The sequence below is a fragment of the Phoca vitulina genome, unplaced genomic scaffold (assembly GCF_004348235.1).
Source record: "Phoca vitulina isolate PV1807 unplaced genomic scaffold, GSC_HSeal_1.0 scaffold20, whole genome shotgun sequence".
NCBI classification, from domain to species: domain Eukaryota; kingdom Metazoa; phylum Chordata; class Mammalia; order Carnivora; family Phocidae; genus Phoca; species Phoca vitulina.
Genome location: NW_022589723.1, coordinates 3,204,846 through 3,232,546, shown reverse-complemented (window position 1 = coordinate 3,232,546; position 27,701 = coordinate 3,204,846). Strand labels below are relative to the sequence as shown.

At 42.4% G+C, this 27,701-nt stretch overlaps 1 protein-coding gene across 1 annotated transcript; it reads right to left on the bottom strand.

The window, feature by feature from the left end:
- Window positions 1-20,435: 20,435 nt before the first annotated feature.
- Window positions 20,436-27,468, bottom strand: LOC116640264 (transmembrane and coiled-coil domain-containing protein 5B-like). The gene is made up of 11 exons (XM_032417142.1): window positions 27,434-27,468; window positions 26,619-26,768; window positions 26,182-26,299; window positions 25,821-25,871; window positions 25,239-25,307; window positions 23,973-24,029; window positions 23,423-23,482; window positions 22,794-22,858; window positions 22,097-22,172; window positions 21,769-21,812; window positions 20,436-20,634 (listed from the first exon to the last, which is right to left on the bottom strand). Exons 1-11 carry the CDS (start codon window positions 27,466-27,468, stop codon window positions 20,436-20,438), a joined length of 924 nt encoding a protein of 307 aa, XP_032273033.1.
- Window positions 27,469-27,701: the final 233 nt, after the last annotated feature.

Genomic DNA, 27,701 nt, shown 5'->3' with positions numbered 1-27,701 from the left:
AGACCTTCAGGTACCCCTCAGTCAGTCAATCATTAATATTTGCCATCTCTTCATTTCTGGGGTGTGAGTGCTTTAATATTAATTATATCATTTAATCTTTATCAACTCTTTAAAACTCAGAAAAATCTGAGATAAGGCCACAAAAACTAAGCCTAGAGCAGAGGTCTTTCATCCCAAGACCATACCCCAGCTGCCCCCAAAGAAGTACTAACATATTGGGCCAAGGTTCTTTGGACTTTTCTCTTCTGTGTTAATCCTGCTTTTTTAGGGACCAGAATACATATTAAAGTCCTTCCAGATTGCTCTCTTCTTGATTGTGCTTACTGGCTTTAGTAACTCAACTTCACCTCAGATAACCCAATTCACTCATCAACAGATACCACTCCTACTTACTGGATTTTTGGATGGATTTCACAACAGGCCTTCCTTAGGCCAAGCTGTTCAGCTAAGTTTTTCTCATTTAACACAGAAGCATCTAATGCCTGGATACTGGAGTCATGTGAGTGTGAGGAGGCTCCTAGCCAGAAAGAAGACAGTGCTAACTTACTGAGCTGGAACTTATGAATCCCTGTGGAAAAGGGAAAACAGGAGCAAGAGCAAGGCACACCTAATGGGAATCTGATTCTCCTGCCCATGCACACTTGTTACAGGGCACTGCCACTTTTAAGCCAGCAGGTGGCTTTGCTTTCTGTTGCAGAGTGTGTTCCTCTCATGTTGACAGGCCAGCTATTTTACTAAATGTGATCATTAACAGAAATGCAATTTTTTTGTGGCACCATCTCTTAAGTATTATGCCTCAAAGGATTAAAACAAAACGAAATGAGTTCATGCCTGGATCGGAGGTAGGACTAAGGTGACCAGATGTCTCTGCTAGTCATTGGATTTATTATCTTCCCTGGTCTACCCATCTGGCACCTGGCTCCTGGCCAGGGGGCACATGAATTGAATAACTCTGTCTTAAACAATTCTAGAATATGAGAGGGGGAGAAGAGATTAATCCATATAGGAAGATAGTCTTCACCCTTGGAATTTCCTTGCCTTTATTTTAGGGATTTGCACATCGTTGGTTTAAGATAGCTTTCTGCAATTTGTCTTATATGAAACAAGGATAAACACTTAAGACACTATCTTGATATAAATATATTTACATTCAAGAAAACAGGAGAGGTGGAAAGGAAAAGCTCCTTGTTTTATTTTTTCCAGCGATTTCCCTCAATAAGCTAACTGGCTTATCTTTGGCAAATTAAAAGATTAAGCAAACGTAAAAAGAGTTCTTATAATCTGAGTTTTTGGAAGAAATGGCTGGGCAGACTTACAAGTTTTAAAAAACCCCACATCAACAAATGGTCTTTACATAAAGTTAATAGCAGGCTGAAATTTCCTAAAAATAAATCTCTTTTATATATGTATAGATACAAAGTCCCACCATTGAACTTTTACCAGTAGGCAAAAAGTTTCATTTTAATTTTTAAAATTTTTAATTTCTTTTTTTAAGATTTTAGGGTTTTTTTGTTCTTATTTTTCTTTAAGATTTTATTTATTTATTTATTTATTTGACAGAGAGGGTGGGGGGAACACAAGCAGGGGGAGTGGGAGAGGGAGAAGCAGACTTCCTGCTGAGCAGAGAGCCAGATGTGGGGCTTGATCCCAGGATCCCGGGATCATGACCCGAGCCAAAGGCAGATGCTTAATGACTGAGCCACCTAGGCGCCCCTAAGATTTTAGTTTTAAGCAATCTCCACATCCACCATGGGGCTCGCACTCAACAATCCCAAAACCTAGAGTCATGTGCTTTACCGACTGAGCCAGCCAGGCACCCCCAAAAGTTTTTAGTTTGATAGGATCACTCCATCTTCCTCTCCCTTTATCCTCATAATGACGTTGAAGGGAAGATGCTGCATTTTTTACCTCTCGGGAATCTGGGATCTGCCTAGAGATAAACCTGGTAAAATTGCACCTCCATCCCTAAGGCCTAGGGCATTTGACCACACCAACAATCCATATCCCAGCTGAAGTAGCAACTCCAGTTGAAATTTACGTCAGGTGTCCCACATCCTTCACAGACCAGATTCTGGAGATGGCCCCAACTTGCTAATCTGAAATAAAGCCACTTAGGCCAGAAGGAGAAACTTAAGAGAATGGGTATGCCACAATTTGACTCAACTGAATGGAGCTAGGCTCAATTCTGTGTTGTTTTTGTGCTTCATTTCCTTTTTTTGAAAAATGGTTTTTCAATTGCAGTTAAAAAGAAAAACCCTGAGTAACTTTAGATCAGTAATTATGGATTGTACTAAGGTGTAGACCCTGAACATTTGCTTAAGATGGAGGGAGGATTAGGAAGGGACAGTCTCGTGAGGTTAACAAAAGCATTTCCCAATACCCTCCAGAACCAATGTTCTCATCCAGAGAGCCTGAAAAAATGGCCCCTCAATTAAGATTAATATCACAGCACATAAAGGATAATGATTTCATTGAATATTTAATTGTAAGGAAGCTCCTCTCTGGTTGAGAACACCTTCTCAATCTCATAAAGATGTTGACATTAGAGAGTAAGGGACAAGAAAAAGTACAGACTAGACCAGTTTATAAGAGCAGAGTGAAGAGGATCCTTATCATCTTGTGAAGTTGGAGAGGAAATCCAAGAAATAGGAGCTAGTGGTTGGGTTTAAAAGTATTGTGTGTGTTTTTATAAAACCTTCAAATTAGATCATAGATCATAAAAGATCTTATTTTAGTTGTCTGGGAAGTCATTTATGTCCATTCCCTTGACTTGGGAATCATTCTGGAAACTTTTTTTCTAGTTTTGTATATCCAGTTGTCTCCCTTTGAATTTTTAGGTAAGTGGTATATGATGAAGATTTACCTTCTTAGCCACATTTGTAGTTCTTTCTCTGTACCTCACACTCATTTTGTTTTCAGAAATGTGACTATATTTTGTTTTCCTTGAGCCATTTCATCCTGTGTTCTACACTCAGCAAGCCCTCTTGCTCAACTCTAGACCCCCAAAATTAAAACCAGGAATAGACAAGACTCCTTAATTCATGCTCTAGCTAAAACCCAGTGTGCTCATTTCTTACTGCACTTTCTTGAGGCATTGACAAAGACGTTTTGCAATGACAAGAACATTCCAACCCCCAGACCAGAAAAGCCCTGATAGCAACAGAATGCCTAGAAGACCACCCCCACACGTCTCCTTCCCTGCCCATGACCATGGGCTGAACACATACCGGCCCCCACCTTGATCACTCGCCCCCTGCCTACTCACTTGTGTGTACTCCCTGAACCTCTCTCCTGTAACACTCTGGGTGTCCATCTTGCCAGTGGAGAAGTTGGTTGTGCCTTCTCCCCCAGCTGCTGGCACTGGAAATAAGTTTCTTCCTTTCTCTTTTCCAAACCCTCATCTGGGGGGAGGAGCAAGATAGCAGAGGAGTAGGAGATCTAAATTTCATCTGGTCCCAGGAATTCAGCTAGATAGTTATCAAACCATTCAGAACACCACAAACCCTCATCTGTTGAGTTATTGGCTTTTCTTGCGACGAGTTTACCTGAGTTCATTCAGCAACAGTGTTGGCACACCCCGCCAGGAGCTATACTCTCGATTTGTCCAGTCCCCTGCAGGTTTCTGGGACAGAGCAGTTGGCCTTGGCAGCGCCAGGGCTCACCCGCTCATTTCCTGAGTTAGCAGCTGTGATAGCTCATTCCGTAACACTACTTTCATATTTCATACTTACACAGTATTAAAAAGAATAATTTTCTATAACAAGTTTATTCAAAGACTTCTAGTTCTTATTTTCTTTGCATCTAATCTGTAAATAAGTCAAACATTCCAGAGTTTTCATTTTGCTGGAGCTTAATATCAAGTCTCTTAGTGCTAGTGAGATATCTGTGCCCCTGACCGTAGATTTTTGACTCCACCATTTACCTTCTCCGAATTTTAACTAGGATTCAACTTAATCATGAATCATGATCATCAATTGTGACTAATATTTGTTGAAAGCCCGATATCTGCCAGACACTATACTTGTTGGAAGAGGCAATCTGCCAGGCAGTCTGCTCTGTGCATGCCTGTGTGTTTTTGCTAAGAATGCAAGGTTCTGACCCCTCTTTAGCCAGGCCATTTCAGAGTTGTGTTAGCAGCAAGTAACCTTGAGGTATGAGCAATGTCTCCCCCTGGACAAACAGCAAGCTTGCTTCTGCTTACAAGAAAGTGATAAATCCCCACACTTAGTGTTCCTCTCCACTAATTCAACCTAATGTATGTGTGGGTGTCTATCACAGGCCTTGTGTTGCCCCCATGAGACTTGGGGGACCTAGAGAACCAGTGCAAATGCGCATGAGGCTCTGGCTACTGCTTTTGCTGTGAGTCCTAAAGTTCTATGTTTCTGGCCCAGGAGTCCATGTCTTTTGCCAGCCTCCTGTGGCAGGCTAACTTGTTAGCTCATAAGTAGAGTACTATTACAGACCCAGCCTGCAGAGTTCCTGACAAAGTTTTGTATGTTGACTATCACATTTAATCCTCACAAAGCCCCTGTGAAATCCTTATCCTCCCCCCGCCCCCCGCCACCGCCCACCGCCGCCTTTTCTGGTTATCACACTATCCTTCATCACTAAGTCTGGATCCCACTGTCAATTCTCTTGTTAGTACCTCTACTCCTTATGCTTTCCCTGCAACCACCAGGTAAAACCCACAAAGCAGACCAATCCCAGTTAACCTTCTCTACACCTGTGCTGTAGAGAGCAGCCCCTTCATCGTAGTCACTGTGATTCACAACACACAGCCTCAGCTGAGCCATCTATGACCTCTCTTTGCTTATCTCTGGCAGCTTCACCTCCCATTCGCCTCGGAGGCCAAACTTCACTCTTTCCTCAAAGTGCCTCCTCTACCTCCTTGACTTCAGTGTCCTATTTCATAGAAAGCATAGAAATTCTCCGGGAGTAACTCCATCAACTCCCCTATACACAGACCCTTAATGGTGTTTTTATGGACATGGCCCCCATAACCTCTTTCCTTAAAAACCCCAACTGTTCAAGTCAAATGTGTCCCTTCCCAACCCATGCCTTTGATATTTTCAAGCAGTCCAATTATGCTTGTATTCCCCTCAGCCATAAACATTCTCGAATCTCTAGCAAGACCAAAACCTTTCCTCAAGAGTCCCCCAGGATGTTGTATACCTGAAACTAATGTAACATTGTGTGTCAACTATACTTCAATTAAAAAAAAAAAAAACTCCCCTAGGATCTCTCCCTCTGTTTCTCTCCTTTCCACAGCCAACATTGCTCCTCCCCACTTCCACTCCTCCTCTGGGCTTCCCATCCATTGCATCACAGAAGTGCTCTAGCAAAATTCAACTAAGATCTGCTAACTGCCCAATCCAGTGGGTCACTTTCTTCTCCACACATCTGAGTCAGAGACAAAAGTTGACCAGGACCAGGGAAGAGCAGGGCTGGGTGGTTCTGTCCTGGTTGAGGGCAGCCAGGTGAAGGTAACCTCTCAGAGAGTAGCCGTGAGAATCAATATCCTGTTCTCATGTTCCTCTCTCCTTACCTGGTACAGGTGCTCTGCATTGGTTGGTCCTAACTGAAAACAAGGGAACTCTACAGATGCAATTCCTACAAGCCACGCTCCAGAGCAGGTAGGGAATGGGTGATGGTTGGCTGAGAGGGCAGGGGGAGAGCAAACCATACAACCTGGCACAGCGCGCTCTCTGAGAAGATCGTCACAATAGTTTTTCAAATCTTTAGTAAACAACCTAAATTCTTGTCTTGGGGACAAGAAAAGAGAAGGCGGCATATATGGCAATCAAAACATGGCACAGAACCTAAAGTTACAGATGAAATAAATGGCTTTAGATTTCTCCACGAACACAGGCAAAAGCACCACTTACATTTTAAGATGTTTTCAAATCATGCAATAGCAGTGTTATTCTTAAATGATCATAAGATGCCAAGATTAACTCCGGTAGGAGTTGACATTTGAAGAGGCTAGTGAATTAATAGGTTATTTGTAATAAATGACTATGAAACGGGATTTGTTGGATAATTTGCTATGTAGAGAAGAATAGAGCAAAATCTTCTTTTTGGTTTGAGGTTAACTCACTTGGGTCATTTGGGGATATTTTCATTGTGTGCTTGTGTATCCTGGGGTAGTGTATAGATAGCATGGAAATCACCATTTTAATTTTCTTAAAAACTTAGAGATTTATCTTAAAGTTTAAGAATCAAATATTCCTTGGCTCCATGACTTCCCTTGGCTGTACTCCGTATTTAATCATTTGGCAACTTCTTTCTCCATGATGTCTGCCAAGGACAGATACCAAATGTAAGAGTGGAAAAGACCTTGAAGATTACTGAGTTTGACCCCAAGATTTTATAGATGAAGCTCAGATCCAGAGATGCCACAGGAATTACACAAGGCCAAGCAGCAGTTGTTAAGAGAGATTAAACAAGAATTCGAGTTCCAGTAACACTTAATAATACGTTTGCTGTCGTTACTACATCTCCAACTTTGCATGGGGCCACTGAAAATGTGGAGCAAATCTTCCCTTAAATGCTGATGCATTGCCCAGAGGTTCATTCAGCTAGAAGCATCATAGAGAGGTGCCCACAGCACAGTGCTAGCAATCAGCCACCTGTGTCAGAACTGGTCTCTGACCCAACAGAATGTGAACCCTTGGGCAAGCTCTTTTTTCCATCTGGGCCTAAATTTTTCCTTCTGAAAAAAAAGTGGTGGAGAGGGGAGGGGTAGAGGAAAGCTAGAACAAAAGATTTCCAAGGCCTCATTCATATCTAATTTTGTATAAGTGCATAAACTAAAACTTGGGTGACTGCTGTGGAAATCTGCTTTATGAAAACAATGATGTGGTTGTCTTATATCTGGAGGGCATTTTAAATCTCTCTGCAGATATTCAAGGAGATTTCTAAGAATTACAACTTACCATCTAAGTAACTTACATTCTTATTTCTAAAAGAGGGACACTTACTGGACTTTAAAAACATCAGATTGGGTTCACCAAAGATACATCCACTTCCAAAATAAACACATTTTTCACTCAGATTTTAGTGACCCCGCCGCACCAGGTCTAAGAGAGCAGGAACTGGCTCTGAATTAATTATGTCTATTTTCCCATTTAAAATATTTGGAGGAAAATGGTAGAAAGAATTTTGTGTCCAGGTCCTCCAAGAAGCAGACACTAAATTGTGATTAAACATGCAAAAATGTTAATAGGTGACATGCCTGTGAGAGAAAATGGGGCGGGAGCCAGAAAAGTCTGGGAGAACAATCAGACTATGATGCCAGTTTGACCACAACTAAAGGAATAGGGGAAGGAAAGTTGAGTGAAAGGATCCTAGACTGCCAGGCAGCCCAAGGGAGGTTCTGCAAGGACATCTGGAGTCCTTGAACCAACCTTGGCCATCACAATAGTCCTATCTCCAGGAACAGACTTGCCTTAGTATCCCTCTTATGTGCAGGAAAAGGGGATAGAGTATGGAAATCTGCTCAGAGCTTGGGTCCTTGATTTATTAAGTTTGCTTAATTAAGGTCTTTGAGACACATTCTCAAGGCCTCCACAAATTTTTATTCCTTTGACTTTACAGTATCTCAGGAAGTGTTAGCTCTAGGTCCCAGTCATTTTCCTGGCCTTCTCCTATAGGTGTGCATGAAAATAAAAATATGAATTCTAATTCCATAATTTCCACTTAACCTTCTGGAATTAACGTTTTCCACATGTAATGTTGACTCTCCTCATTGGTCTATTTTTTTTTTAATTACTATAAATCATGATTGAAAGAACTTTGTAGAAAAATTCTTTAAGAATGGGTGATGCTGGGGCGCCTGGGTGGCTTAGTTGGTTAAGCGTCTGCCTTCTGCTCAGGTCACAGTCCTGGGGTCCTGGGGTCCTGGGATCGAGCCCTACATCGGGCTCCCTGCTTGGCAGGGAGTCTGCTTCTCCCTCTCCCTGCCTCCCACTCATGCTCTCTCTCTTTCTCTCTCTCTCTCTCAAATAAATAAATAAAATCTTAAAAAAAAAAAATTCTGTGTTTAAAAAAAAAGAATGGGTGATGCTACAGAAATTGTCACAAATATAGTCTTGTTTATTTGGTGAGTTAGAAGGGAGTGAGTATGAAGATAATATTTTCTTTCATGTCTTGAGAGCTGGGCCTGGCCTGATATTTGCTGACAGCCCCAAATTCTAGGAACAGAGACTCCTGGGAATGGTTGGAAAGAACACTGTCCATACTTACGGAACACTTCACATATCTACACTTCTGCCCATCCATCCCCAAGTGCCAGTTCCAGTTCTCTTCATAATAGAAGCCTTGTCTAAAGGGTGTTAGAGCCTCTGATCTAGACTTCTACTGTTCTCGTGCCATATCCCTTCCATTCTCCTCATATTGGAGAACTTATTGCTAATTGCAGGAAATGTGCATGTTCTCATGCAGTAAGTCATGTTCATATTTGAAATCTAGAATCCTCATCTGTATTTAGAGAAGGTTGCTTTCCCCCAGTTGTTCTGTTAAATGCCTGCTGTCAGTTTTTTGTCACTAGGGAAATGTTTTGCAAATGGATATAAGCCAATTTAGTCATGCAAACTCTCCTAGGTTCTTTTTAGCAGCAACAACAACAACAAAAATAGTAGTCACTAAAAAGTTGGAGGTGGCCATGGATTAGCAATCCTCAGTGGCTGGAAACAGAACGAATTTGGAATCAAGTCTTGAGTTGGATTCTTACATTCTTTGTTCATGTATGAAGAGGGAGTAGATTAAAAATATTTTGGCCATTCTGCAAAATTGCATACCCTTAATTTTGCCAGTAAGAGCCAGCTTCCTAACTTTCAAACATATTAACTAGCCATGAATTTTGTAGATAAAACTCATTTTGAAACTCATTTCATTACCCAAGCTTCTGGTATTGATTAATAGATAAGAGAAGCGCATGTAATTGTTGCCTTTAAAGATTTTTATTTATTTATTTGACAGAAAGATATTGAGAGAGGGAACACAAGCAGGGGGAGTGGGAGAGGGAGAAGCAGGCTTCCCGTGGAGCAGGGAGACCGATGTGGGACTCAATCCCAGGACCCTGGGATCATGACCTGAGCCGAAGGCAGACACTTAACGACTGAGCCACCCAGGCGCCTGTAATTGTTGCCTTTAGAGCATAGGCTTTCTGATTCGATGCTGCCTGACTCTCAAGGCCAGCTACATTCATGGTCTGGGATGCAGCTTAACCTCATCTATACTGACACATAATATCACACTACCTATGCTGAAGTGTCTCAAGGATATTTACAGACAGTATAATCGGATGATTTCTCTTTCTCTTTATGAGATCCTAGGGTTCTTCTTTCTGTCAGCACCTCTGCCCACTGTAAGGATATGAATTGGCCCTTAATATACTCTGGCTGTTGATGAGAAATGCCTCTCTTCCCTGGCCACCCCATCTCCCCCCATCTCTTTCTTCCTCCCAGCACCACTCTGAGCAAAGCCGGGAATTTCCACCTCAAGGCCTTTGCCCTTGCTCTTCTCTCTTCTTGGAATGCTTTTCCCTTGGCTCCTTGCTTGCCTAGCTCTGTCTCATCCTTTAGTTCTCAATTAGAATGTCATCCCAGCAGAGAAACCTTTCCAGTGTACCGCATCTAATTCAGCTGACCCTTCTCCCCTGGTACTTTTTATGACATCACCCAGAGCATTTCCTGTGTATCACCCTTCATATCTGTTTTAATTTCTTTGTTATCTATTGTCTTGTTAATACTTTGTTGTTCTGTTCTTATTCATTGTCTTGTTTTCTTTTAAAGGCCAAGAGGTCAGCTGCCTTGTTTACCACTGTCTCCTTGGTGACTAGTGTAGTCCTTGCACATAGTAGATGTCCATTAAACGTTTGCTGAAAGAACATATATGACCTCATCCCTGGGCAAGGGAGATGGATTGTATGATCCTTCCCCTGTAACACTATTAAACACTTTGGCTTAGCGGAGCCAGAGTTCTCCTATTCATTCATTTCAGGTCACAAAGGCATCTTTGGGGGTCTTCAAAAACACAACCATTTCTTTACATATCACTAGATCCTTCAACCCTCAGTCCTAACAACCTCTCTCCCCTTTCTGCCTGCAAGAGTAGGACCACTCAGCCTGGCGTGTGGTGGCTTGTGCAGGTCTTACTCCACCCTCCATTAGGTTTTTGTGCCAGTTACAGATGATTGACTCTGAACTCCACATTCATCCTTTCTGCCTGCTCTGTGAAAATGGATCATGGCTCCTCAAACATTTTTCCTCCACCAGTTGGCTGAGTGTTAAGCTTTGTTAACAGAGGACACTGGAGAGACATCGCAGGAGGAAAGGATTTTGCATCCTGGTTTGCTATACACAGATTCACTAGACCCAAGTAACCTTGTAGAATGTCTGTTTATCCCAATGCTGTAGACAGAAGAATAAATATTATAGTATTATATATATATATATATATATATATATATATATATATATATATAATACAGTATATTATAGTAGAACAGCACTGAGTTCCTAGTCTTAAATCTTATTACGGGAATTCAGCACTCCGATAGGACTGTCTCGTCAGGGTGACCTTGTGCCAAATTATTTGCTAACAGAGTTTCTTCTAACTTGTCAAAATCTATTGATGTTGTGGCAGGGGATGTGTGCTCCTGGTTCTTCTAAAAACTGCCCAATTTATAAATAGCTTTGAGAAGCACAATTCATTAAAAGGAATCTATTAAGACCCCTAAGTCATAAGTCTTCCAATAGACTTGACAAAAGAAAATGAGATAAATCGGAGCTAAAGCTCTTCATCAAAAGTAGAACAATTATAAGTATCATAGCAAGTGCAAAGTGACATACTGCATCGTTGAGCAGATAAATGGGTAAACAAAATGGGGCATAAACATAGGATGAAATATCATCCTTAAACATAGGTTGAAATATCATCCTTAAAAAGGAATGAATGAACTCAAAGACCTTGTGCTAAGTGAAATAAGCCAGACACAAAAGGACATGTATGATTCCACTTAGATGAGGTATCTAGAGTAGTCACATTCATAGAGATAAAAAATAAGAACGATGGTTGTTAAAGGCCAGGAGGAGAAGAGAGTGGGGAATTATTTGTTTAGTGGGTGCAGAGTTCCAGTTGGGGAAGATGAATAAGTTCTGGAAATGAACAGGTTTGATGGTTGCACAACACTGTGGATACACTTAATGCTTAACACTGAATTATACACTTAAAAATGGTTAAAATAGTAAACTTTATGTTATATACATTTTACTGCAATAAAAAAATTAGAAAGTGACATATTCCAAAGTGAATACCTAATTGAGCATCTTGCCCTGAACCTTTCCTCTTCCAACAACACACACACCCCCTACCCTGCCTGAATCTTGTAGATTTTGTGTACATCATCCTTTCTGCTTTGAAAAAAACCACCTAATCTACCTAATAGGCAGATTGCCCACATGCTTTAAGGCAGTGCTGTCCAATAGCAATAGAAAGCGAGCCACATATGTAATTTTTAATATTTAGAAACCACATTAAAAAGTAAAAAGAAGAAAGCAAAATTAATTTAATATTATCTTATTTAATCCAATAAATCAATATTATCACTTCAATGTGTAATCAATACACAAAATTCCTAGTGAAATACTTAACTTTCTTTTATTGGCATTTTACACCTACTTCCCATCTCATTTTGGACCAGACATATGTGGCTAGTGGTGACAGTACTGGACAGTGAAGCTTTAAGGGCTCCAAAGAGGAATTTTTTAAGGTAAAACAGGTTTTAAAGAATTTAACCCTTGATTTTTCTACAAAGCAATGTAGGAGTTATCACATGGAAGATTGTATCTCATTTATTTTGTGATTTTTGAATTAGAACTAGAAATGGTGTATGTTGATGACACATAGTTTAACTTTTTTTTCTTAGTGGAACCTAATATAATGGTGCATCTAATAATTAGTGACATTTTAGATTCTTTTTTAAAAAGACTTATTTATTTTCAAGGGGTGAATGAGGGGCAGAGGGAGAGGGAGAATTTTAAGCAGACTTCGAGCTGAGTGTGGAACCCCAATGCGGGGCTCGATCTCATGCCCCTGAAATCATGACCTGAGCTGAAACCAAGAGTCAGAGGCTTAACTGACTGAGCCACTCAGGCACCCCATGACATTTTAGATTCTAAGAAATACCAGTCTTAACCCTCAGAGTCTTTGATTCTTCCTCTATAAAAGCAGCAATAAAGGACCTAGAGAACAGGATTGTTGGGAGGATTAAGTAAGATAATGTGTGTAAAATATTTAGCAGCTTTTAGAGGCTTTGTGTGTTTCTTGGCTTACAGCCCCCTTCCATCGTCCATTGCTTTGACCTCTGCTTCTGTCTTCATATCTCCTCCAGCTGACTCTCTTCCTTTCCTCCTTCACATGTAACGACCATTGTGATTACACTGGGCCCACTCAGAAAATACAGGATAATCTATCTCACGATCCTTAGTCACATCTGCAGAATCTCCTGTGAGGTACATATTTATAGGTTCCAGAGATTAGGATATGGATATCTTGATGGGGCCATTATCCTTCCTCCCACATCTGGAAAGGGGCAAGTTGCTGCTTTATCCTGATCTCTATCCTCTTTCCATGGACTACAAAGGACCCAACATGTAAAGAGACTTTTCTTATCAAGGCAAGCAAGCAAATGTAAACCCAAAGATTTGGAAATTTGCCAATGCAGCTATAAGTATGAAGAAAGAACAATCAGAATGGGTGCCTTCATATTGAAGTGAACTCTCTTCTTATATAGAAATGTCCCTGCCTCTTCTCACTTATTTTCCCAATTTGGAAATAAGCTCTCCCTACTGCTCTCTCATCTTTTTTTTTTTTTTAATTTTCTTTTATTATGTTATGTTAATCACCATACATTACATTATTAGTTTTTGCTGTAGTGTTCCATGATACATTGTTTGCATATAACACCCAGTGCTCCATTCAATATGTGCCCTCTGGAGGTTACTCTAAACTCTTTTAAAGCAATAGTTCTCAACCTTGGCTGTATATTGGAATCACCTGTGAGGGGGAGTTGGCGGGAACAGGGGCTTTTCAGAAATATCAATGACCCTAAATGAAATCTATCTGGGGTTGGGGTCCAGCCACCAAGGTCTTTAAATATCCTCAGGTGATTCTAATGTATTACTAAGGTTTAGTAATACATTACTAAACTGCCACACTGCCCTACTTCACTTGCCCTACCAAATGTAAGTGAATAATTAATAATGTCTCTTGAACAATTAGTAATCAAGTAAGCTGCTATTAAGATTTTCTCTCCTGGGAGAATTTTCTTTCAAAATTCAAAGGATTAGTGTAACTCTATCCTCTCTCTGGTGTAAAAGAAATAACTAGATTCTTCTTTCTTAGGCCCACAAAATGTTCTTTCTCTTTTTCTTTCCTTTACTAAATAATGTTTCACTTTGGTCTGCATATTTCTGGGAATCAGTGGCCTTGAAGTTGTAAGAATTTAGGAAGTTTCACCTAAGAAGGTGCTGGAAGAGGTCATTGAGAGGACACGACCACTGGATGACCCATGAGGTCCACTGGGCAATTGGTGGCTCCTCAACCCCTGCCCTGTCCTTGGAATGTGCTTTCCTTCTGCTTTCCCTACACTAGAAGCTGCCTCAAGGACAAAGAGTTGAGAGAGCCATGTGTTGTTGAGATCATCTGGATGGAATACTTCACAGAAGCTAGTTAAGGTCTCTGTATAAACTGTTAAGATTCTGGACAGCAGCTGAAGAGATCTGCTCATTTTGCAGCCACCCAAGACAAGCGTCATACCTAAGTTCCCTTGCTTATTAAACCTGCCCCCTACCGACCCGGAGGGGCCTGACTCTTCTGTCTTTCCTTGTCTTCTGTGTATGGGGGACAGTTTGCAAACCAATAGAGGGCCCTCACAATTATCTGGTACATTCTTCTCCCTCCAGTCCCATCAATATCTAATCCGCTGGAGACACAAGTTTATTGAATTCATTTTGAACTGTTTCTTGCCTACCAAATGTAAGTGAATAATTAATAATGTCTCTTGAACAATTAGTAATCAAGTAAGCTGCTATTAAGATTTTCTCTCCTGGGAGAATTTTCTTTCAAAATTCAAAGGATTAGTGTAACTCTATCCTCTCCCTGGGCAGTTAGATTAGTCTATTTAAAAGCCTGGGGGAGTTTTTGGATTATCATTCCTCACCTCCCCTCAGTTAGGAAGCTCTTCCTCCTCCATCTTCATGGGTTGAAATCTTACCTCTCTGTCAATGTTTATTATCAAATGACACCTCCCCCATTAGCTCCTTCCTGTTCTTGATGTAATCTATCTATCTATCTATCTATCTTTCTTTCTTTCTTTCTTTTTCTTTCTTTCTTTCTTTCATCTTTCTTTTCTTTCTCTTTTTGAGCCTCCCTGGCACTCTGTATCGTCTTCTTGATACTTCATTCTTCTTTGCATTACAGTTGCTGAATACTTTCTCTTTCCCTTGCTAATAGATTATAAACTATTTCAACTCTTTCAAGGTAGGAATTATATAATAAAATACACAATCCTATTGAGCGTGTTTTTCCCAGTATAGTAGTGCAGGTAGGAGGGACATTAAAATTTGGCGAACTGAATTTTTTTCTTGTAAGATTATTCAATGGTGATCTTCTCAGTAGGACAAAACCTTGCAGAGAAGATAGGTTTCCCATTTCCCAGGAAGTTACTGGTACATTCGGCTCCAGGCTTACATTGACTCATCAGTTTCTTGGACCAGAGATACTCAACACCATGCCTGGAGAGGCAGGGGGCCTTTTCAGCACCTTATCTCAGTTTTACCTCTTATTTCCAGACGGCAATACTGATGTGGTTTTGTTTAAAGTTGAATGCAAACACAGTTCCAGGTTAAACTGGCCTGGAAAGTAAAGAATCTCCTAACCACCTACCTTTGCAGCAGGAAAATTCTAGCAAAAGGAAGGATCCATAGCCAGGAAATCCATCCCCTTTCCCATCAGACCCTCTGGGACTTCCTCCTTCTGCCATGCTGCCCTGTGCTTCACTGCCCTACTTGATCCACCCCATCTCACCACCCCCAAACTGTCATTCTCCTCATAACTGTCCAAAATCACTGCTTTCTCATTTTTCTGTGACTTAGCTCAGTGGGGCTGAGAAATTCAGGATCTAAAAAGCTTCCAGGTAGACCCAGCCTTCACCAACCTGCCAACAAACCTCCCAGAAGAAAAAGAAATCCCAAGTCCAAGCAAGGGGGGTCAGGCTCCTACAGACTGCTGGCTACACGGGAGGGCAGCTTTGCCAGCTGAGAGCCGTGAGGAGAGCAGCAGGGAAGCCTTCCACCTGCTCAAGCAAGTGGAGGGAGCAGCGCCTGCCCATTCATGGTCTCTGCCACACAGCCAGCAGCTCTTGAGCTTGGGGACCGTGGAGCCTTTCAGGATTCAGACTCGCTGAACTCCCAGAGGGACCAACTGATGCTCTTCTTTCAGGCTGGCACCCCCACACAGGGAGTGATGACCATGGCATCAAGGCAAGGATTTCAATATGTGGAGTGTGGGGAAAAGACCCACCATGAACATTTCAACTGGGCTTTGCAAAAGAGCAAACTGCAGGGGACAATGGCACCCCTGGGATAGGTTGGATTCCCTCTAAGTCCAATTTTGTAATACTACCAGCTGTAACATGAGAGTGACTTGGCTATGTGTGAGAACCAAAGCTTTCATAGGGATGGGCTCCTCAAGAGCCACTCCAGGCAAAGCTGCTCTTGGTGGAGTCACCCTTCTGTTACTCCCTCAATTCAACACCCTGACCCACCTGCAGGTGACAGTGGCCTTAATATTTCTTTCAGGACCCCCCAATAAAATCCAGTTCTCCCACCTTGTATTCCTACTAAGGTATGGATGGCCCATAGTGCCTTAATATAGCATTATCCAAGGCATTTTTAATTGTAATCATTAAGCTAGAGCTATAATTGAGCTCCAAAGTAAAATTTAACACAGTGACTGGAATGATATTGGATCTCTGTAGTAACTTTAAACAAATCATAGAAGAGAGGAAAATAAGTAACTGATTACAGTTACTGGTTCAATAGTTCTACTAATTAGCAGACTAATATTGGATTTGGAGATGACTTCAAGGGTCTTTATTACATCTGAAACATGAAAGGCAACTGTCCTGGGGAGTCAAGAGGTGGCCCATGAGCCCTGGTTCTGCCATTTGCTAACTGGATAATCTCAGGCAATTCACCAAACTATGAAATGGAGACCATATGGAAGTATGTAGCACAGTGTCTGCAATACAGTAGATGATCAATAAATGTGCTATTGATAGTTCTGAGCCCCAATTAGGCCAGCATTTATACGTCAGAGAAGCTTAGGAGTTACCTGTAACCTTGATATTGAGTGTTGGAATCTGCTATAAAATCAAGAGTCTTTGAGAGCATGGTTTATTGCTTATTTTTTGAACTATTCCCCTTTCTTCTCTGCCTTCCAGTACATTCATTGTGCAGTGAATGATCTTAGAAAGCACCCAGAAACCAACCTCGGGCCCAGAAAGCGTGTATGGCTTGTATAAAATCAGAGAAGTAACACAAAAGCTAGGACCAGGGTCCAAGGCTTGACTCTTTTTTTGGTGCTTTTTTTCAAGACAACACTGAGGCCGGCAAAAAGATATAAAGTGCATTTTTTTAAAGAGGCATTTCCAATGCTATGTTTGGAACAGGAGAAATGAAAGAGATACGCCACTCCTTAGGGCATAGGGTATAATGTTCATAGATAAGGGTCTTATTTCACCTCAATCTTCCCTATCAAGGAAATTGATCTTTTGCATGATAAAGAGGATAGTCTGAAATAGTTAACAGGTAATTAAGTTTTAAGATAGGTGAGAAGATATAAGGAGAGTACCTAATCCATTTAATTGAATTCAAGCCTCCAGACCCAAAGAAATTCCATTTCAGAATACTGAAAGAACTTGCAGCTGTTGTAACAGGCTCCTGGGGGAGAGAATGATTAGCCACCTTAAAGGAAGGGTTAACTAGCTGCCTGGGGTCAGCAATTATTACAAGACCAAAGGAGATTTCACACCCAAGCCTCCCTGCTCCAGCAGTTTCTACTCTACCAGGTGTCTCTGGCATCTAAACAGGCTAGTTTATTCCTCATAGAATTAGGGTTTTGAGTGATTGCAATAGACTAACATGAAGCAACCAAACCAACAAAATGAAATTTAATCGAGCACATGGTAAATCCTGCATTTAGTATTATCTTTTAATCTGCACGAATACAAAGCTGAGGAAATGTAGAGTAAGAATAATTCATGTTCAAAAGATTAAGGATCTCGGCTGAGGGGCATCTGGGTGGCAAATGTGGCTAAGGGACCGACTCTTGGTTTCGGTTCAGGTCATGGTCTCGGGGTCGTGGGACTGAGCCCCATGTCAAGCTCCCAACCCTGAGCTCAGCACAGAGTCTGCTTAAGATTCTCTCTCTCGGGGGCGCCTGGGTGGCTCAGTCGTTAAGCGTCTGCCTTCGGCTCGGGTCATGATCCCAGGGTCCTGGGATCGAGCCCCGCGTCGGGCTCCCTGCTCCGCGGGGGGCCTGCTTCTCCCTCTCCCACTCCCCCTGCTTGTGTTCCCTCTCTCACTGTCTCTCTCTGTCAAATAAAAAAATCTTAAAAAAAAGAAGATTCTCTCTCTCCCTCTCCTGCCCCCCCACCCCCGTGCTTGCTCTTGCTCTCGCTCTCTCTCAAAATAAATAAATCTTAAGAAAGAAAGGGATCTTGGTTGACTCCAAGCACATCACATATCTTTGTTTGATACAGTTGCCAAACTGGCTAATGAACTCTTGGGAAGCATTAATTTCTCTGAATAAAGGAGGAGAGAGCTACTGTACTTTGTCAGATCTCATCTGTAGTATTCTGTTCAGCTCCGTAGGTGTCCAGGGAAGGGTAAATAAGATAATACAATTCTAGAAGCCATGCCATGTGACAGCTTAAAGGACTGGAGAATGTTCATTTGGAGAATGGAAGGCTGTTCAGTTTTAGTGACTAAAATACGACAGAAGCCATTATTTTACTGTGTGGCTTTATAAGACAGGACTAAGATTAACTACTAGATAAAGGCAAACTTTTATCTCTTGTAAGGGAATGGAAACTCATGGTGCTTGAATACCCATCATGGACCTTTTGTTGTGCTAGGTGCTTTGTATTATTTTGTTAAAATCTCTCAGAAACTGATGGATTTTGGGGGGGTGGGGGGTAAGCTCCCTGTTGCTGGAAGTCGGATGTCCAGCTCAGCACTGCTCACGTAAAGCAGTAGTGACCCCTCTTCTGCTTCCCAGACTTGGGAATGCCATCCAGGCCCCTCTGGAGCCAGCGTCCTGCTTGGAGGCAGGCTCTCTGGATGGCAGAAAAGACCATTTGTGCTTCTGCAACGTGGATTTCCAACACAGCTTCAAGGTTCACTGGATCACTGACTGCAAGCATGGGGCTACGGTGTCCTTATTTTCCTCAGCTCATATTTCTTAGCCAGTCTTGAATGTTGGGATGCTCCCACGTCTACCTAGGATGTGTCTGTGGGAAGGGCTGGGCACTAGAGGAGAACCTGGGATTGCGTGACTGGAGATGGCACAGGAAGTAATACTCTGGGTATACATTTCTTGGCCGGTTGCAGCCATTTTCTTCACATACACCTATAGTCTTAGAATCAGTCACTCCAATGCTGAAACCCTCCAGGCTAAGGAATGCTTCTGGCCAGTAAACAGTATCAGCCAAGGTCCTGGCAGGAACCAGAATTCAACTTGGAGGATTCCAATGAAGAATTTAATGAAGGGACCGTTATAAAGGTATGAGCGTGGAAAACAAGAGGAACTTCAAATGCACTAGGTACACTCCAACGTCAAGGCTGTGTACTTGCTGTCTCCCTCTCAGCTATACCACCACCTCCCCATTGCCCAGAGCCCCCGCCATCCACAGGGCTTCCTCATCTCATTCAGGTCTTGGCTATCATGCTACCTTCTCAGGTGAGCATTGTAGCTGCTGCTCCTCATCATTCCCTTCCTCCTCCCCCACCTAACTTTTTATAGCACCTAATGTCGTATGACATTTCTATATTTTAATTATTGATTATTTGCCTCTACTCACGAGAACCTGGGCAGAGATTTTTGTGTGTTTTGTTCATTGCCATAATCCCGGTGCCTAGAACACTACCTGGTCCAAGGAAGAATTTCAATAAGCATTTGTTGAATTGATGAATACTAATTGTATTTGTAAAAGCTCATAAAGAGAACTGTCCAAAAGTGACAACTGATCCATCTTTTTGCTTCAACTGGGCTGATCACATTCCTGCCCTTTTTGGGGAAGCCCGCTGAAACGCAAGAGCTTTTATATGGCCACAAGAGGGCGCTGTTGATCAGTTTTTCATTTTTAAGAAGTCCTTCTGAGACCCTTCACCCTCTCCTCCCCAGACCCCAAAAGAAAAGGTGGGGCGAGGTCATGTCTACAGCCAAAGCAAATACAGTGTATCTCTACCATTCCAGCATTGCTGTGCAAGTGAAATGCAGTTAAAACCTGTGTCAAGAATGGTCTCAAAAGGACAAAAGGTCATCAGAAAGCGAGAACCTCAGGAATGTATAGGAGGAAGGAGATGCCAAATGTGCAAGGAGCATTCAGAAGAAGGCAAGTGAAGCTCTCCCAGGTCTGGAGGGATTAGAGGAGACATTATGGGAGAGATGGCATTTGAATTAGGATTTGAATGATAGGAATGATAGGTAGGTGCAAAATCGTGTTTTGCTGATTTTACACACTACATTTTATATGTCACTTGAATTTTAGAGTAATTTTCTTCTCAGTTGAGAATGAGTAACCATCTGTGTACATGGGGAAAAAAAAGGTTAGCTTTTTAGGACATCCACTCCTATAATACATAGTGAAATATAAAAATAAAAAAGCTTTAGGAAGGACAATGGGTTGTTAAAATATTGGCTGAAAGCATACCTTATATCCACCTCATGATTCCTCAATTGAATAGCCTTTGTACCCACCCCAGAGGACATGGAGAATGTTACAAATGAAGACATGATTTTTTTTCTACTGTTTCTTCAGTATGGAGCAGAGAGTGGAAGTGCTGGGGGAGGTTTTCTTACCTCTGAGTGTAGCTTTTCTCAAAACAGGTGGAAACTGTGAATGTTTAATGAGGCCCCAGGACTCACAGACCAAATTCACAGACCAACACAATGGACACTGGTCAAACATATTCTTTATTTAAAAGAGAGCCACTGCAAAGGGAAAACAAGGGAATAGAATGAAATGAAGAGGTCAGATATCCAAGTCAAGGCTCCCACTTCCTTCTTGGCCCACCACCGATTCAGGGCTACAGTCACGTCCCCCTTCTCTACTGGGTGCCGTGTGGAGCCCCCCACGTTACTTCAGATTAATGCGGTAGAACTTCTTCCACCTCTAGAGTGAGGAAGGGAAATAAGACTTCCCTCAGCCTCTTCAAGGTGTCCCTGCTCATTACCATGGGTAGGGCATCCACAAGAAGGTCTGGGTTTATGTACTGCAGGTGGAAAAGCGCATAACCCAGCAGCCTAATGAAGATCATGACCATGAAGACAAGACACCTGAAATGCCTGCAAAGAGATATTCTTGGTTAGCATGGGGGACAGGGACAGCCTAGGATCCAGCTGTAGGAGGTGAAGCTCACACTCATAAATAACTGAATTGCTTTCTTCAGGCAAAACTGATGGAGAAGGGAGACCCAAAGGATGAGGGTAGGGGATAGGCGATTGCAGAAAAAGATCAATGTAGTAGTTAGGCATTGCATAAGGCTCTCCTGACATGTAAGCCCTCTGACAGAATAGATGTCCATATAGAAAAAAGTTGGGAGGTGGAAAAGGAGATTTTCCAGGTATTACATAAGTGGCAGGCCTTTTGGGGGTTGCCAGAAAATGTTCAGGACTGTCACACCTATGAGTCTCATGACCAGTAGTCCTCTTCTGGTCTACTATAGCAAGAAGTTCTAGAATTTGGAATAAGATTGGGACATCTCTGACATGATGTCCAGGCAAAATCATTAGGATAGGTTTTTTTTCTAAACATCAAGTGTCAAAAGAGACCAAGTTAAACAATAAAAGGTGTGTGTGTGTTTTCTTGTGTGCTCCCAAGAAAATTTCACACTGAAATCTTGTCTAAGGCCTTCAGTCTTTAATTATATTGAAATGTCATAAATTGAAGCTCTTCACTAAAGTGCTACATGGAGCATTTCAGAGTTAGTCCCCTTGTTTCAAAAATTAAGACAGAAAAGGCATAGAGAGTTTAGGTGATTTTTGTTTTCTAAAATGTTCAGCCTACGGTGAAAGAACTGAGAAAATTAATGAGCCCTGAACCATCTTCTCAGCAAAGAGTATAGCGGAGATTATCAGGTTCAGGATCTGAAAAATAGAAAGGGGTCATACCAAGAACCATAAGAATGGAAATGCAAAGTAAAATGCAGCCTGCAGCCTTCATCTTGAAGAAATAGCTACTTTTTCCAGCAAAGTAAAATGCAACCTACAGCCTTCATCTTGAAGAAATAGCTACTTTTTCTGTATAACTCTGGTGTTGTGGAAAGGAAGGAAAGAAGAGTTGGGAGAAATCTGGGGCTGCCTGATATTTTCTGGCTGGTGGGTGTATTCATCCTTATTCCTTATACCCTTACCAAGTCACTCGCTTCTAGAGAGTGAATGTGGCCTAGACTGGGTAAAAACCAAGATTCTACCACTTACCTGTACCAAAAGATTCTCTTCTGTTTCTTAATGATGGTCTTCTCCTATGGGAAGCAAGAAAAGCCACAGCTGAGCCTGTCTGTGTGGTCACAGACAAGCAGTGTAGTAGGGTACCAAGAGCCACCCAGGAGACAAGAGTCAGGCTGCCTGGATTTGAATCCGGACTTTGCCACTTTCTAGCTGCCATAGTGTGGAACGAGGTACCAAACTTCATTATGTCCTAACTCTAGGTTTATTACAAAGGGGAGAGGATGCAGGGAGCAAGGAGAGAGAAGCCAGGGGAGGGAGGGATAAAGGAACACTCCAGTGTGGGACAAGGAAGACTTACCATGTTGCTTTGGATGGTCTTTACCAGAATTGACCCAGGTTTCACAATTTGGGAAGAGTTGTTCTGGGCTTTGAATCTGGGTGAAAAAAATCGGATCCGAGAATGATATAATCTGAGGGGCTGATGAAAGGTACTTTTCTAAGTCATGCAACACTGATGATTTATTTCCCAGATTCTTGATAGCATTCACAGGGTTCAACATTCAAAACTCATAACTGTTCAACGTACAGAGATACCAGGAAACTGTGGTCCGTTCTCAAGGGAAAAGACAATCAGTGAAGAATAACCCTGATGTAACCCTGATGTTGGGTTGAAATTGCAGAAAGTCTCACACATGTATGGTCACCTGACTTATAAAACAAGGCACCACTGAAAATGCATGTTCTCTTAAATAAATGGTGCTGGGTCAATAGGCTCTCCACACAGAAAACCATGATCTTGATCTCTACCCCACACCATAGAAGAAAACAAATTCCAGATGAATGCGAATTTAAGTGCACAGTAAAATAATAAAACAAAATTGTAGGGGAAAGCATAAGAGAATAGTTTTATGACCTAAAGAAAGGACTAACCAAAAAAACAAAAGTCAAAAACCCCAGAAAAAAACAAAAACTGGTCTGAGAAGCCCTTTGCCCTTCCAGGACATCCCAGTGACTGTCACTGCAGTCTATCAGGGACATAATTTTTCCAAACTTACACTTCTTTTTCAAGAAGCATCACCTCTTTTTCCTTTTCCATCTGCCTCAGAATTTCCTGGTATTTCTTCCCATGGAAACAAAAAAAAATTGTTATAATGAAGAATTTCTCCATATTTCATTATGATGTCATTGATGATTCTCCTAAGACTAACTCCTTATACTCCAAATGGTGCATGCATGAGTGTGTACACATGAGTAGGGAAATATTCTAATAAAAATTGGGAGATACCGGGACTAGATGGATATATCTGAAAAGAAAAAAAAAGAGTTCTCGCTTTGGATTCTGCTTGTATTCAAGTCCCAGTTCTGATGCTTACTGTTGTGTTCCCAGAGCACATTACCTAACTCCCCTAAACCCCAGTGTCCTCTTGATTATAACAATATCATCCCAATAGTTTTACTGGACAAATTAATGTAGAAAAATACTGTATGTTGAGAGCTTACAAATACTGTATGCGCCATTGCCCGGCACAGAGTAAGTCCTTAACATACATCTGTCCTGTTGTTGTTGCTATTGTATAAAAGACATTTTCCCCGGTGGCAGATTTTAGCCCAATGAGAAACCAAGGAGCCCATAGCTTTGGAGAAATTCTGCCTCTTCTCTGACTTGCCCCTGCTGGCAACATACCTTTATGTAGTGGGCCTGGTCCTCACAGAGCTGATGCAAAGATTGGTAGTCGTTCTCTATCTAGAAAGAAGAGAAAATTAACAAATCTCATCAGAACCAAGCCTCGGCTGCTCCTGGGGACCCTAACTGGTGCATTGGACATGTGGCTGGTTACCAAGCAACTTCTAATTTTAAGGGAAAATAAGCATATCACAAAGCAGTGATCTCATCATTCAGGGGCACAGTATAATTTTGAGCCAAACAAAAATTGTTTGCCAGGTTGTCATATGCCTGTCAGGTGAAACATCAGGAGAGGTATCAGGGCACTTGGGTTTGGGATTCAGCAATAGTATTTTGAAGGGAGCGGTAAAAGGGTGTTTACGAAATGGTAAAACCAGTACTTCTAATATAAGCTTTCTTGCCCTTCACCTGCATGTGAATCAGAAATTCCTCTGCCAGATGTTCCTGCTACTCCCCCTCCCATGCCTCCAGCTGTCCTGTTTCTAAGACTTTGGGGTGTTCTCCCATTTATATCCTGGCCAGACCCTCAGTGAGGAGACACTGCCTCTACCTTGAGCAGTTCCTTCTCTTGCTTTGTGCAGGACTCTGTTGACTTTTGTAGTCTGACCTGGAAGACAGAAGAAAGTTCTTAGCATTCTTTTGTGGAAGGCAAATGGGTAATGATCACCCTCTCTCCAGACCAGCAAGGAACATGATAAAAATGGCTATCATGTATTGAGGGATTGAGGACACATTTTCACAATCTGGGGTGGGCACTATCATTAGCCCTATCTGATAGATGGGGAGACAAAGGCAAGAAGTTAAGTGCTTAGCTTCTTTAAAAGTCACATGGTGGCAGAGCTGACAGTTAAGCCTTGGTCATCTGACTGCCCAGTCTCTGAGCCTTACCATCCTCCTTCTTCTAGCCTGACTGACCAAAGCTCACAGGCCTCTTTCTCCCTCTTACCTTCCAGAGGGTACACTCACACAAATCTGCAGAAAGTTTCCCAACAGGATTTCTGTCCTCTATGGGGCATCCAGTTCATTCATTCATTCAACAAATATTGAGCATCTACTATGTGCCAGGCACTGTTCTAGGCACTGGAGAAATAGGAGTGAACAATATAGACCAAAACTCTCGCCCTCATTGGGTTTATCTTCTCATAGAAGAAAAAGATAAACTACATTTTAAAAAATAAAACTTTTTTGGACTATAAGCCATGGGTTGGAAAATGAGATAAGATTATTGACACATTGCTGTATAATTATGGAAGTTTGTATTCTCATCTTACCTGAATATCCATATTTTTTTTTAAAGATTTTATTTATTTGAGAGAGAGAGTGAGAGAGAGAGAGAGAGAGCACAAGAGGGGGGAGCGGGAGAGGGAGAAGCAGACTCCCTGCCGAGCAGGGAGCCCGATGTGGGACTCGATCCAGGGACTCCAGGATCATGACCTGAGCCGAAGGCAGTCGCTTAACTGACTGAGCCACCCAGGCGCCCCTGAATATCCATATTGTGCGTCATTCAGACCCTAAGCTTCTTGGCTGGTTCCTGATGTGCCTTCAGCATGTGTGTTCTAGTGATTGATGGGTGATGAGGTCTCGAGCAATCCCCTCTACTTTGATGACATTGAAGTGACCTCTGCAGTTACTTGACTAATCATGTTATGAATGCCCCACAGGCCATGAGGTAAGGGAGAGGGAACAAAGACATTGGCTCACCTCTGAGAAGCACACAGACATACCTAGCCTGGGAGAGTCCTTGAAAGTTGTTCCTCCCGAACCTAGACTTGACACACATCTCCCAGAAAGTCTCTAGGTTTGCTCTTCTACTCACCTTCAGTTCTGCCAACATCTGCTTTAGGGCTTCTTTATTAAGGCCATCATTCTTATGTCTCCTTGAAATCTGAAATACCATCCCCAAAACCATGAACTGAGTGAGGCACACAGACATCAAAAACTGGGATAGTGGCCGACTTTGGGGTCTCGGGGCTATGGAATGGTGGTGGTTAATGAACTTAGATCCCAGGTAGAAGCTTCTGATAGAAGAGTGTCTCCTTCTTGCTCATGGGAACTGCCTGACTCCAGGCTGGCTGGAAAGACCTTTTTGCTCCCATAGGCCATGAAAACAAACGCCCAGGGAGCAAGGAGGAAGGGGGGGGCAGAACAGTTGGGGGAGGGAGGGAAAAATCTTTTCTCCTATAGTCAGTCCCTTAGCTATCTCAGCAGACCTGTAATCCCAGGGAACAAATGGGGGTGTTCATCAGAGTTTGTCCTAAGTGGGTGGCAGAGGGGAGGGAGCACACCCATTTAGCCGGTTGCTCCTTCTTGGGTCTTTCTGACTAGAGAGTTCAGGAGTTCAGATGATTCTGTCAAGATTCCTAAAAAATGAGCCTCCTTCAAGGGGGGCCCACCTTACCTTCTTCTGAAGCTCTACCACATTCCTGCTCAGAATCTTGTTGCTTTTTTCCTGTGGAAAGGAAGAAGTAAAGGGGATGCACCTGCTCTGTTTCTGTACTTTCACTCTCCCTGGGTCTCTAAAATATGGTCTGGGGATGAGTGTATCGAGGGGGAAAAGGACACTCTGGCCCCACACAGAGGAAATGGGAAGAGAGCCCAGGCCTGGGGCCCCCATGCCAAGCGCTTCATTCTCAGAGCACTCTCGTCTGATTTCTCCAGATGTAGCAAGGACCATGGATGATGATCCCCTGGCAAAGAGAGAGCAGCAGCAGACTGCAAGCCAAATGTGTCACAGGGTCCTTTTCTAGACACCTTCTTACCAGCTTTGCTGTCTCTGATTCCAGGTTCCTCAAGGTTTCCTCCTTCTCTGATGCGATATGGTTCAACTCCTCCCTCTCGTTGGCTCGTCCTAGTGACAGGGCAATCTCTCCTTCCAGACTGAAAAGTACAGACACCCAGATGTGGATCACTCATGAGGACACTGCCAGCGTCCCAGCTTAGGAAGCCAAGGTCTCAGGGCGGTGGGCGGGGGGGTATACTGACTGCCAAATGCAGTGGCAATACAACGTCAGCCTCATGTGGAAATTTAATGCAAGAATCTCTACATAAAGCCCCTGGGGGCATCACAGTTCATGCTTCAGAATTTAACACGCCAAGATTTATCAACGAAAAAGGAAACCTTCCTCCCATCTTCTCTTTATTCAAAGGGCCATTTTGTTGAGGAGAAGCCCTTCCCTCACCAACCGCAAAGCCTGACCTTTGAATAGCTTCTTCCTTCTCTTGAATTTTCCTGAGAAGAACTTGATTTGCCTCATCCAGTCTCTGCAGGTCCTTTTCAAGGTCTGAGTTCAGGTAGTCAAGGTTTTGTTTTGTGACTTCTAATTTCGGTATTTCCATCATCTCCTGCCTACAGGAAAATCAGCTTTCTTATTGAGCTCAGGACAGGAAAACAGAGGAGCCCTAAGAAGGTTTCCCTGGAATCATGACCAGAGTTGAAGACAGCCGCCTAACTGACTGAGCCACCCAGGTGCCCCTCAAATCACATTTTAATTTTAAATATTGTAAATGGAACCCATTAAAACACAAACCTTTTATAAAGCAGAAGGAATTTTTTTTTCATATGAACAATTATGCTCCAACTTACTTATTTTTTAAAATTTTTTTATGGAGTATGTGGAATCCAAGCTACACCTATAAAACATGTAAAGATCTGCCAGGATGAGGGGATTTCTTCAGTACCCTTCTGTTACAGTCTCCTGAGGAGTTTATGCTGTGTATTTTCTACCCCAGTCAAGTAGGCCCACAGGCTGGGTGGGGGGCAGGGGTGGGAGTGGATCTTTTCTCCAAATCTGACTGACTTGCTTTTTGAGGCCTTAGCTATTTCTGAAAACCCTACCATTTATTAGTATGAGGAAGTCCAAAGATCTGAAACTAAAGTCTTTTCTCCCCTGGAAGGGTCCCAGGCCTGAAGAGATAATGTCCTGCATCATGGAGGTTCTCTTCCTTACTGGATTGGGGCAGATGCTTCCCATAGCAGCTCCTCTACTGAACTTTATCATCTTTATTACTTACACATCATCCAGTGGGTCCTGTCCAGCTACTTCCATTGTTTCCTAAATGTTAACACACACATTTATTACGTAAACGTAGGCCCTAATGTCCAGCATAGTAACAGTTGCCCCACACTAGCACAGGAGGGAGCAGGCAAAAGTTTGACCAGGCAAGACAGAGCTGAGAAGAGACCCGTGCCTCCTAGTCCCTCCTGTTTTCCAGCATCAGCCGCAATGTTTTACTAAATTCCGGTAATCCAGCTTTTGTTTTAACTTCAAATTGCATAAGT

Bases quoted from the DNA above. Each gene is read 5' to 3' on its own strand.
- LOC116640264 (XM_032417142.1), bottom strand. From the start codon at position 27,468: ATGGAAGTAGCTGGACAGGACCCACTGGATGATGT. The intron at 25,872-26,181 runs GTAAGAAGGTGT...TCCTTTCCACAG, and splicing joins AATCAGAGACAGCAAAGCTG to GAAAAAAGCAACAAGATTCT. The intron at 22,859-23,422 runs GTATGTTGCCAG...TTCCATGGGAAG, and splicing joins ACCAGGCCCACTACATAAAG to AAATACCAGGAAATTCTGAG.